The sequence below is a fragment of the Chelonus insularis genome, unplaced genomic scaffold, assembly GCF_013357705.1.
Source record: "Chelonus insularis isolate UGA/USDA-ARS -01 unplaced genomic scaffold, ASM1335770v1 contig_603_pilon, whole genome shotgun sequence".
Classification (NCBI taxonomy): Eukaryota; Metazoa; Arthropoda; class Insecta; order Hymenoptera; family Braconidae; genus Chelonus; species Chelonus insularis.
Genome location: NW_023276663.1, coordinates 25,331 through 37,312, shown reverse-complemented (window position 1 = coordinate 37,312; position 11,982 = coordinate 25,331). Strand labels below are relative to the sequence as shown.

General features: G+C 29.8%; 2 protein-coding genes across 3 annotated transcripts; both read right to left on the bottom strand.

Annotated features, from left to right (window-relative positions):
• Positions 1–838: 838 nt before the first annotated feature.
• Positions 839–4,647, bottom strand: LOC118070463 (protein scarlet-like). Its single transcript, XM_035089063.1, has 14 exons — positions 4,217–4,647; positions 4,069–4,117; positions 3,922–3,971; positions 3,697–3,836; positions 3,327–3,497; positions 3,008–3,246; positions 2,739–2,931; positions 2,641–2,666; positions 2,436–2,541; positions 2,120–2,347; positions 1,903–2,038; positions 1,728–1,815; positions 1,199–1,299; positions 839–1,130 (listed from the first exon to the last, which is right to left on the bottom strand). The coding sequence occupies exons 1-14, from the start codon at positions 4,374–4,376 to the stop codon at positions 955–957; spliced, it is 1,863 nt and encodes a 620-aa protein (XP_034944954.1). The 5' UTR covers positions 4,377–4,647; the 3' UTR covers positions 839–954.
• A 1,844-nt stretch (positions 4,648–6,491) lies between these two features.
• On the bottom strand, positions 6,492–11,958 carry LOC118070462 (protein white-like). Of its 2 annotated transcripts, none has more exons than XM_035089061.1 (12): positions 11,917–11,958; positions 11,181–11,500; positions 10,389–10,626; positions 9,717–10,027; positions 9,402–9,600; positions 9,158–9,296; positions 8,744–9,074; positions 8,535–8,666; positions 7,950–8,178; positions 7,498–7,603; positions 6,957–7,128; positions 6,492–6,725 (listed from the first exon to the last, which is right to left on the bottom strand). In XM_035089061.1, exons 2-12 carry the CDS (start codon positions 11,271–11,273, stop codon positions 6,624–6,626), a joined length of 2,052 nt encoding a protein of 683 aa, XP_034944952.1. In that variant the 5' UTR covers positions 11,274–11,500; positions 11,917–11,958; the 3' UTR covers positions 6,492–6,623. The 2 variants fall into 2 exon arrangements, with proteins under 2 accessions (XP_034944952.1, XP_034944953.1); XM_035089062.1 differs by having other exon boundaries at positions 9,717–9,976.
• Positions 11,959–11,982: the final 24 nt, after the last annotated feature.

Sequence of the window (11,982 nt, the reverse complement as noted above, 5' to 3'; positions counted from 1 at the left end):
TATGAGCTCAGGATGCTTGAGATCCATTTCAGAGAACCGGCGAGTGAATACCTACTCGAGAAGTGGTAATAAAAATTTCCCAACGTTCTTCTCTATTCTTTTATTCTCTACGTTGGCGAATGAAAATAAAAATGATACACAACTTACCTTGTTAATACTCGATATCTCCAGTGTTGTTGCTTCTCAACTGCATTCAGGGACACATATCGCGATCACGATTGTCGTTCTGCACTCACGGGTACCGGAACGAACACGGCTACGGCACACGGGCGTCGCGTCAGGACGCATAATCGACAACTTGGCTTAACACAATACAATGTTTTCGTTAGAATTGTTTGCAAGTTAAACTGGCATTGAGTACAATTTTCACAAACACCAAAAAAACACTAAGAACGACACTAAACACGTCCGTACCGCTGCGATTATTAATCGTCACTACAGGCTTTATGTGGGGAACATACGAACGAGAGAACAACGACGATATCCTCTCTCTCTCCACTCACCTCAAGCCGACGACTACGAGGACGCACACGTTATACGCACATGCTTGCTTGCTGTAGGCTCTTTTTACCTCGCTTGCAGCGGCAACAAGCGGCTTTAGATTGCTCTATGGTAAAAATGGCCGCTTTATGTTGCTTTCCGGAGAGGTGTATTTACCTCCAGCTCTCGCATTCTATCGATGCGCCATCTACAGGCGCCCGAAAAATTACCGTTGATCGGTCATTTTCATACATTTCTACATTATCGACATCGTAAAAATATAAAAAATTTGCGCATTTTTGCACTTCTTCTAATAACAAATTAACCATTAAATGTGTAATCCAAACATCTGCAAGTGTTTTTTTATTTAAATTGCTTTTATTACTTATTTAAGATGAATTGTAGTTAACATTTTATATAAAGATGTACAAAGTTTAATAATTTTTTTCAAAAGTATCGCTTATATTTATACATTCATTTCGTTCGGCATCTTCTCCAGAGACAAAAATATCCCAGAAGATGGAAACAAATGAACATTATGGCCATAGCAAGAATATCTATCCAGAAATTGTCTTCATGGAAATCATAAAGCTCCATTACTTCAGATCCATCTCGAATACAAGGGAGTTCGATTCGTTCTAGTTCACATGCTGTTAAAAGTATGTTAATGAGAAAGCTAATTTTATAAATATTTACAGATGAACATTTGTAAACATACATATATTGTGTACGCCTTGCCATTGAACGATTGTCAAGGCCTCGGTTGAATGCAAAAGCCATGATATGTATCTAACCCACTTCACGTAAATCGGCAAGGAGCTAGAATAGTAAGTACAATTCTTAATAATAGCGAAACAATTATTCCTACAATAAACAAGTAACAATAGTACAGAAGACGGAAAAGAAAATAAATTGATCTAATTAAGATGTCTATAAACTTTCTTTTAGAGTTTACAATACGGATCGTATCAGTTTCCAACTTCTCAATGAACTTTTATGATATTGACAATTTAAATTAAGGAGAAGAAACCCCGAAACCTCAACCTGGTATTTATTTGCATGTCAATTTATTTTCCTTTTGATTTATTGACATAAATAAAGTAGGTTTGAATCCTTGACCAATAAAAGCTAATACCTGACCCTAGGAAGCTAACAAAGATAGCAAATCTTTGAACAGTTATTCAACCCAAATTTTTCTACCTGATCAATTATTAGTTCACGGTCAAGTCCGGGTACATTCACCCTACCTGAGTTTTGCAAAGGGGCCCATAGAAATCATCAAAATATAATCGAAAGGTACAAGATATGCCATTCCTAATGAAATTGACTCGAATGCTGCTGAAAAAAGCATCCTAAAAGCATAAAATAAATAATATCAATATCATTTGGATTTTTATTGTAAATGAATAAGAGAAAACTAACCACAGGCTGTAGAAACATTCATAGTAAAAATAGTGACAAGTAAAGTAAGTCCAAAGGCTTCTATTGTACTTCGTAATCCTGTCAGCCAGTAAATTACCATAGTGAAAAGGACAGGTTCTAAAATTAGTCCTGGTACCTGCAATGAATAATAAATACTCTGTCAGATATTTACAAATTTAGCAAATTAAACATTATAATTTTATGCAACTTTGCTTACCAACGAAATCATTCGAGAAAGGTAATAAATATGTGTAGGATACATAGCAGCTCGATGTTCTCTTGTAAAGAGTGCTAATTCTTGTGGAAACAATGATAATGTTGCATACATTGGAAAAAAGGTATTCTCTGCTACAAGGATGAAAAGAACTCCTTGAACTGCTTGAATGCCAAGTTGATCTAGATTTATTGCACCAATGAAACAAAGACCTGCCATCATAGCGACGCACTGGAGATTATAATAGCAATCTATAAATGTGTTAGCTAGCAATCAACTTTTTAATCTTCAATAATATTTTAGATCTTCTCATATGTACCAATTTTTGGAGTATCCTGAACATTTGTACAGAAGGATCTCTTAACACTTGCAAAAATCCTCTATGAGTCAGCCAAAATAATCTTGACCACCATCTAGGTTCTTGGCTAAACATCAATAATTAATCACTAATTATTCTAATTAAGTATCAAATATATATATTTATAAACTCATTTTTTGTACATTCTTGAGAGTTACATACTTACAAATCATTGCAAATATCTAATCTCCACTGAAAAAATCAAACAGAAGTGATAAAAAATATAAAACATGATTGACGAAGTGAATTGAAGTTTTAACTTACATCATATGATTTAGATATATGAATTTCATGTTGTAATGCAATATCTATTTCCTTGCAAGCTTCACTGGTGAGAAAAGCATCACAAATGCTTTGGGCTGTTCGTCTACTATTTTCTTCATTTCTTGGTGTAATAGCTAGAGTTGCAACTAAAAAGTCTGCTGGATTGTAATTTTCTGGACATTCAAAACCTTGTCTATAATTTAAACAAAAGACATAAATAATCTATTTCTGTTTTATTAAGAAATCATTAAATAAATTTCTTATTTTACTTGGCAAAAAATCTTTGTGCAGCTTCTTGTGTGCCAGCAAAAGCAATTCTTCCATCAGCAACCAAAATAATTTTATGGAACTCTTTGAAAATAGCAGAACTCGGTTGATGGATTGTACAAAGAACAGTTCGACCTCGACTAGCAAAAGAGGTCAATTGTGAGATAAGAGCTGTGGCAGAGGTCGAATCTTGACCCGTAGTTGGTTCATCCAAAAATAAAATTTTTGGATCAGTTAACAGCTATAAAAATATTTTTTAATTACAACATTGAATTAATGAGTATGTGAGTAAGTAGATTATTTCATTTAATTGATTCATACTTCTGTTGCGAATGCTAGTCTCTTCTTTTCTCCACCAGATAAAACCTTATCATCTCCACCCGTTCCAATCATCACATTTTTTCTGTTATATAAATTGACTTCTCGTAATAGAATGTCTATTCTTTCTTCTATTTCCCAATTTGGTATTCTTCTGTCCAATTTCATTCTAGCCTGTTGAAGTAGAACAGTTGAATATAAATAAAACTTCTTTGATAAACAGTTTTCACTCTTTACTATCAGCAATTCATTTTAGCATGTATTACGGTTTGATAATTATTATTAAATTATCCTTAAAGTCGTTGTAATAAAAAACATTATTATTAAGAAAAAACTTTGTGAGTTACAGCTTGTGATGAACAAAAATATTCACCATAAACCACAAATGTTCAAGTACTGTCATAGTTCCAATAAAAATATCTTCTTGATGCATAAAGCCAGTGCAATGTTTCATGTAGGTAGGATCAACCGGCTGTCCATTGACTCTGATTTCTCCATGAACAACAACACCAGCTGATAATTGAAACAATAAATCACCATCAATATCACCTATTTCAATTAATTAGTATGATCAATAATATTCTCGAAAAATACTCACGTCCTGTTCTGAATGCCAGAGCTGTCATCAATGAACTTTTACCAGCTCCACTACAAATAAATTATTTTCCATTAGACTAATAATTGCAAAAAGATATTCAGAAATGATATATTAGTTGTTATGAAGTCAATTACTACAGCAAGTTACCTTCCTCCTAAAATAGCTGTTAGATCTCCAGGTTTAACAATTCCACGAACTAGAAAATCAATTCATCTCATTGAAATCATTATAAACCATTAAATAAAATATGACAAATTTTATTTAACTAAGTAAAAGTAGTTTTTATTCAATTTACCATTATTTATGAGTTGTTTGCAAATGCTACTGTTACGATTCATTGCATAAACAGATAAATCACGCCAAGAAAGTGTAACACCCTGTATTCTTACTGGTGATGTTTCAATAACAACTTTAGATATTTTTTTTCGTTTATTCTTTCCCGAAAATGAAAACATTTTAAGTTGATTTGTAAATTCTCAACTTTCTTTTAACACTTTGAATCAGAATATAAGACTATCAATTATAATTTTACAGAGTTACTCCACTTATTTAAATCACACATTACACTGATTAAATTAATTTAAAAAAATATGATAATATATGAGAAAATTGTAACATTTTTTTTGTGTGAATAATTATGCCTGTCATCCATTCCCTGTTGAAGGAAGCCTTTGCGCTGAAACACGACTGAAATCGCTTAGTTTCCGAACACGACTGTTGCAAGGGATTGTCATAGCTCAGTTGTATTATATGAAAAGAACCGATACTTGGTCTTACCAGCTACTATCGATTAAATTTATTTATATTTAATCTTCATACATCTTTTACTACATAAAATCCTACAATACAATTATCAACACCACATGTTCGAGAGTTATCATAAAATGTGCATAATAAAAGTCAATAATTATTAATTGATTTTAATAAACAAAATAATTTACTTTATTATCAAAGTTAATCATTTTTGTAACTCATAAAACTCTTGATAATCTTTTAACATAATTTGATAAAATATTACCAAAAGATGTTATATTTTTACATGATATTCAATGTAGCAATTAAGCGTTTATGAAAAACAGATAAAATATATCGTAATAGTATTTGAAGTTATCAATTTGTTTACGTTGCAGTTTATTTTATTTATTAATAAAAACAATATTGATAAATACTTATGGAATATTTGGAATTAATAATTTATTAAATGAAATAATTAAAATTATCAAGAAAAATAGATAAAATTTTGTTTTCAATGATTAAAAAATTTTCCACGTTTTTTTTTCATTGTTATCTTTTAGGTATCAAAAGTTTAATGAATTTTTTGTTTTATTTGTCACATTTTTTTTGCCTTTTTTATAGATTTAATAAATTATTTGAATATCTTATTTCATGTGATAAATATAGTACTTTATGATGGCGTGTGTTACATAAAAATTTGAACAAGTATCCTTGTGCATCTAGAACTTGGTAGGAAATTAATCGAAGAACGAAACTCTACACTACTTGGTTTACTTTCTGTAGTAAAAAGGGAAATTCTTGTTAGAGAAAAACAAGGATAAACCTTTTTATTGTGTCAAGAAATAAATAGGGATTAAATTTACAATGTCCTAGCCTTTTTTTTTAAATTAAAATATTCATAAGGATCTGATTTAATTAAAAATTTTACAATTTTAATTTCTAAATTCAAAGCCATTTAAAAAAATTTATTTCTTCATACTGCTGCCAGGTTTTCATTTAATTATCACTTTTAATATTAAATTATTCTAATCAAGAAAAATAATATATTCTATATAAATGAAATATTATCACTAATCATTATTTAAATTAATTAACATTATTTATTACATAAACATAAATCATTAAAAAATTATTACCCAATGCTTAGAGTCAACTGAAGGCATAGTAAATACATTTGCTGACTCCGCAAAAAAGGCCGATAAAATACGCTAAGAAATAAAACTGAAAATCATTGAAATGATAAATATCATAAATATGTACTTCATTACGCATTGACGTAACTTCTAAAATGATATCGAGTAACGGATATAACTTCTTTACGACCATACCACCAAGATATTGCTCTGTCTCATGATTAAATTTCGCATTACATTTGTTTGTATGAGTGAATTTGTTTGCCATCTTTTCAGGGCATAGATATATTTTTTTTAACCCTTGATGTGGTCACACGGTGTATTTATCAACCGGTTTTCTTACGATACTGATATCGATGTGGTCTTGTTGTCGTGGACAGGAAATGCCCCTGGAATAAGTACACTTAAAATCATTCACGACAGGTCGTGGGGTATTTGGCAGTATAAATAAATACCAAAATGTTGTGTCATATAAATTTCATAAGATAAATATAGAGCACAGGCCACTGGGTTGCTAAATGCATCAACACTTTCATGACAATCAATCATTTTTATTTAATTAATAAAGCATATTATCTAAATTCCATGAGTTCCTTATCAGCGAATAATGGAAAGAAACAAGGTTGATTAGAATACAATTTCTTCATACATTTGATATTTTTTATTAATATTTTTTCAATCATAAATTAATATATCAACAATGGTATAATTGTCTAGATATTTACAGTTTTTAAAAATACAAATTAAACCAACTAATAAAAGCTATAATTTAAACATTTATGATTAATTAGATGTAAGATTGTAATTTGATGCTCTCAGCTGCATACATTTTTCTTAATGTCGACGGAGAGTTTTGGAAAACAAGGCGAGAAATGCAAGCAGACGTAGACTGATGATGAGACAGAAAAGACAGACGATGTCTAATGTAAAGTCATTCTGAAAATGAAAATAAGATGATATAACATTAGAAAATTATCTATAGCAGCAGGAAGTTAATAAAACTACTCCAACAATAGTTCATGGATTATCAATCTTCTAGATGTATTTACCAATATGATTTCCTTATAGAACATCAGCAAAACCTTGTTGATCATCAATAACTTTCACTGATTTATAATAAGAAAGTATACTAAATGAAGTATTTATTAAATTAAATGATCCACGAACCTCGTTGAAGTTGTATGTTTGCAGGACCATATGTCCACTCTTGGGACAGGTTGCGTTGCTACGTGTGCAAGCAATCGTTTCGACCTCAGACCACTGATTTATTAGCAAAGCCTCATTGCCGTAACGAAACCAGGAGAGGTACGAAAACCATTTGAAGTACGACGGTACAGAGCTGTCAAAAAAAAAAAAAATAAATAAACAATAAATTTATTAAATTATTTATGAGACCGTTACAAAAATTTTTATAAATTATTGCAGTAATAAATTGAATGAAATGTCTTAATCATTTAAGTTTGGATGTTTTATGTATAGCTTCATTAAATAAACATGAAATTTAAATAACGATCGATGTTGGAAAATGAGGGGACAATTATTTCTTGAAATATCTAAAAATGAATAACTGGTGAAGAAAGGCTTAACTCTTATTTCAAATTATCATAAAGAAATGCTATCACTTGGTATCAAGTATGTTTTTGGAGGACAATAAATTTTCTTTATTAAATAATAGCTAGATAGATTAATAATGTTTAAAAATACTTACGCAGTATTTAGAAAGAATCCTCCAAACAATAGAAATGGAATGATAACAGGTGGACCAATAGATAAAGCCATTGAAATATTTGTACTTGTACAAGAGATCAGATATCCTGTTAAATAACATAATGATATTAAATATAATTACTCCAAGATTATTATGACAATTTTGAACAACATTAACAATTTAATTATTGCATAAACAAGCATTCTAAAGTTGTGGATAAACATCCCCCGCGGTGGTGTTTGTTCAAGTACGGTCATTGAAATATAATATTTATGATCTCTGTAATTCTATCAAGTGAGAATAAATACAAAAGAATCCTTGGCGATTCAAATGGCATACTCATATTGCAAATATTCAATAAAAATATAAGTCTCAATTCTCTCTTATTTATTTCCAATAAAACTACACTTTTAAGCTAATTATAATCAACGAGTTTTGCTAAATTTGCTTACCAAATGAAGTGGCCACGTTTGCTACAAGTATCATGACACCAGCAGCTATAAAAAAATGACCAGCACCTGGATAAAGTCCAATTAAGGGATAAACTATGGATATAAAAAGTAGAGGAATGGCTATGAATATTGGAGTTTCTGCTAGAGTTTTACAAATAAAATACACCTCTGTTCTGTACATTCCATTACGATGTTCACGTAAAAATATCGGAAGCTCGGCACAAAAAACCTGGAATCAATTACAATTCTGTTCAGAAATAATCTCTATATTACATACTTTTGATGTATATGAAATTAAGCTTTACATGTTTCCTACTGTGTTTTGGAGATAAGCAGAATAAATTTTAGTTTAAATGAACTTATGAGTATGTTCAACTTGCAAGAGGTGTTTTACTGAAACTCCAAACATAATTATGGAAAATGTATGTAAAGTAAAAGTCAAGTTACAAGCATGAGTTAATGTTTAAGTGTATTCTAACATCATTATAAGTTAAAAAAATATTTTGAAATTATTTTTTTTTTATATTTTTAAAAATTTTAAATTATTTAAAAATGTTTCTTATTATTGAATGAAATAAAACTTACCGTTATAACTGCAAATACATTCTGGAATGTCATATTAGTTAGGAATATAAAGAGTGCACCATTAATGTTCATTACTCCGTCTTGATCTAATACTTGACCATAGTAAATAACTCCAATTAGAAGAGAAACCATCTGAAGAAAAATTTTCATAGGTTGTGAAAATATTATCTTTGGAGGAGTAATTTTATAAAGTCGAGTTGAAGACTTACAAATGTTTGAAGTAAACGAACTTTGATGAGGATGGGTTCTTTGATAACTGACAGCCAGGAACGCCATAAAACAGCACGAAACTGTTCACACCAAGAAGCTTTATAGGGTGATTTTTTATCCTTAAATTTTCTATCTTTTAACAAGTCTGTAAATTCATTCTGAATAGCTTCAGCTTCCAGTGCTATTTTCATTCCATGATCACTACGTTGGAATGCATCACATACTGCATTTATTGTATGTCTACATTCAGCTTCTTTACCTGCTACTACTGCCAAAACTTGAACAAAGTAGTCTGCTGGATTGTAATTACTTGGACATACAGCACCCACCCTAGACCAATAAATGATTTTAGTGAATATAAATCTCCAATTCATTTATTGCATTCAAAAAAATATTTTGACAAATTTTATTACGATTTAAAAAAAGTATAAGCTTGTTCAGGTGTTCCCATAAATGCTACTCGACCTTCTGCCATGAGAAGTATTCGATCAAAAAGAGCAAAAAGTTCAGAAGAAGGCTGATGAAGAGTAGCAATGATTGTTTTGCCTTGAGCTAAAATATTTGATTTATTATGTTTTGAATTAAACAGCTGATGCTAATTTTCAACTTCAAAAATTTCAAGAAATAAATTACTGCTAATTTAAAAATAATTATTACCAGCTAAATCTTTCAACACTGAAACCACCTGATGTGCCATGAACGAATCAAGCCCTGAAGTGGGTTCATCACAAAACATCAAAGGAGGATTTGTCAATACTTCTGAAGCAAAAGCGAGTCTTTTTCTTTCACCTCCTGAAAGTCCCTTAACTCTACCTGGTATTCCAATAATGGTATTTCGGCATTTCGTTAAAGCAAGCTATAAAAAAGTAATCATTACATGGAATTTATTAAAAGATTTTTTTTTTAGATTAATAAAGAACATCATTTTCTTAATATTTAATTACTATCAGATGAAAAATTAACATTTATTACTTCTGATATAACATCATTAACTCTTTCAACTCTTTGATAATAAGGAATGTGCCGATCCATTCGCACCATGGCTTGAAAGAGTAAATGCTCCTTGACAGTTAAAGTACCAATGAATAAATCATCCTGCTGTACGTATGCCGTTCTCGACGTAAGTACACTTGGCGTCACTCTTTGGCCATTTGCAGCCATCATTCCAGAGACCGTTAGACCTCGACCAGATTGAAAGGTCAGAGCGTTTAATAAAGTTGTTTTTCCTGCTCCTGATGAGCCCATAATTATTAATAATTCTCCTGGATATGCCACGCCTGAGACTAAAAATATATTTCGTTATTTTACCATTTCTTTATTAAACTCAATAAATTCAAAACATTTTAAAATCTCGAAGTATTCCAAATTTCTTTTTAAATTGATAAAAAATTAGTTTTTCTTTCAAATACCATCTGATAATCCAATGCTAAGCTAAAAAAATATAGTCTTAATCTAATTGATTTTATTATTTTCAACAAAGACTAGCAAAGAATTGATGATCGTAAAAAGTTTTTGAATATCTTCTGGTTTTCAATGGATAAATTTAAATTGAAATGGTCAAGCTAAGAATTTTGGAAAATAAAATTACATGACTTTATACCAAACCATATAAAAGCAATAGTATTATCTTTTAATTTTTTTTACCATCTTTCAGGATGTGCCTCTGTTCAACTGGTTTTCTTCTGCGGTAAAGACGTTCCCATGCCCGTGTACTTCGAGTGGTAGTATAAACATTCACATCACTCCACGTATAAGTAATTTTATCAGGAACCTCTAGTATTTTTTCACCTTCCGATCCCGACGAAACAATCGGTTCCATTCGTAAAACATTTTCCAAAGATGCATCACGAGTATTTGACAATTGTTCTCCTTTCGCTTCCCACTGTTTTAATTAATGTTTTTTATTTCAAGATTTAATATTAATTACAATAAATTTAATCGATATAATTACTGATTATTTATTAGTTAATTTATTGTTTTTGAAAGAAAGGAAATTTTGTTATCTTTATTGAGTACCGATATAATTAACTGGGTTCATCTCATAACTTTGATTATTTTTGTAATAGGAATGGTAAGTTATGCAATAAGAATATTATCTTTATTTAACTCTTCTTCCTTCATTATATCATTGTAAATTAACAAATTGATAATTGTGCAAACTAAACAGATCAAAAAATAAATTTAAATATTTGTAAAAAAAGAAATTTTTTTAGTTATCAGTTGAACGTTGAAAACGTATAAGACTTAGCAGTCCCCTTTGACAAGAATATCTTCTCTCCATAATCCCTTTGGAGTTCTCGATTTCTCTCGAGAAGCCATTCCCTTCTTCATCATGATATGGCTTCAAATTTCCTTCTCTACTTGTTATCCTTCTCTCATTGATTGTTACAATCAATAACATTTTTGTCTAAAGTAATAAATATTAAATGTACTCACAATGCTTATTGAATTATAATTTCGTTGGGTTGAACTTGTTGAAGCAGTTGGAGCTGGTTGAATTAAAGGCTGGCTTTCTTCAGTGGCAGTCATTTTTTACGTGAATTATAAAAGATTATTTCTTGAAAAAGAAGAGGAAATTTCCAAGCTTCAAAGATGATAAAAATTACTATCGTTTGTGAGACGTTTTTGCAATTTCTTTCATTGTTTGTGATAAAGTATCATTTGCAACAGTTTCTCAGTCATTTTTATCTATTTCGCTTTTTCACTTTATAATTTCTTCGATAAATTAAATTCAAATTATTTTGATTATTTGTTATCTGAAATAAAAATATTTTTAAAATTTATATTTACCAATTAAATAGCAATAAAAGAAATTTTTAAAGTGTTTTGAATTTGTTTTTTATCCATAATAATATATGACGTTATTGAATAAAAAAAATACACCCGTGCAATAAATAAATTTGTATAAGTTATTGACTTTCTAATCAGTCAATTTCTTTCAAGTGTTCGAATGGAACTATAATCGCTTTAATACATCATATAGATTTTAATCTATGTTTTACAACAGTGAACTTTATTTCACATCTCAATAAAATAATCATGAAAAAACATAGTTAAATTATCTCTATTAATGTCTGAGAAAGTATAATTATTAATTAATGAGAGAAATTAATTGGAATTTTTTCTTAATTTCTATTACTCTATCATAAATATGCAACTCAATTGGACTTACATTACTGATACTTTTTATACAATTAATTGAATTATTTTAACTACTTCACCACTTGAATGATGATAG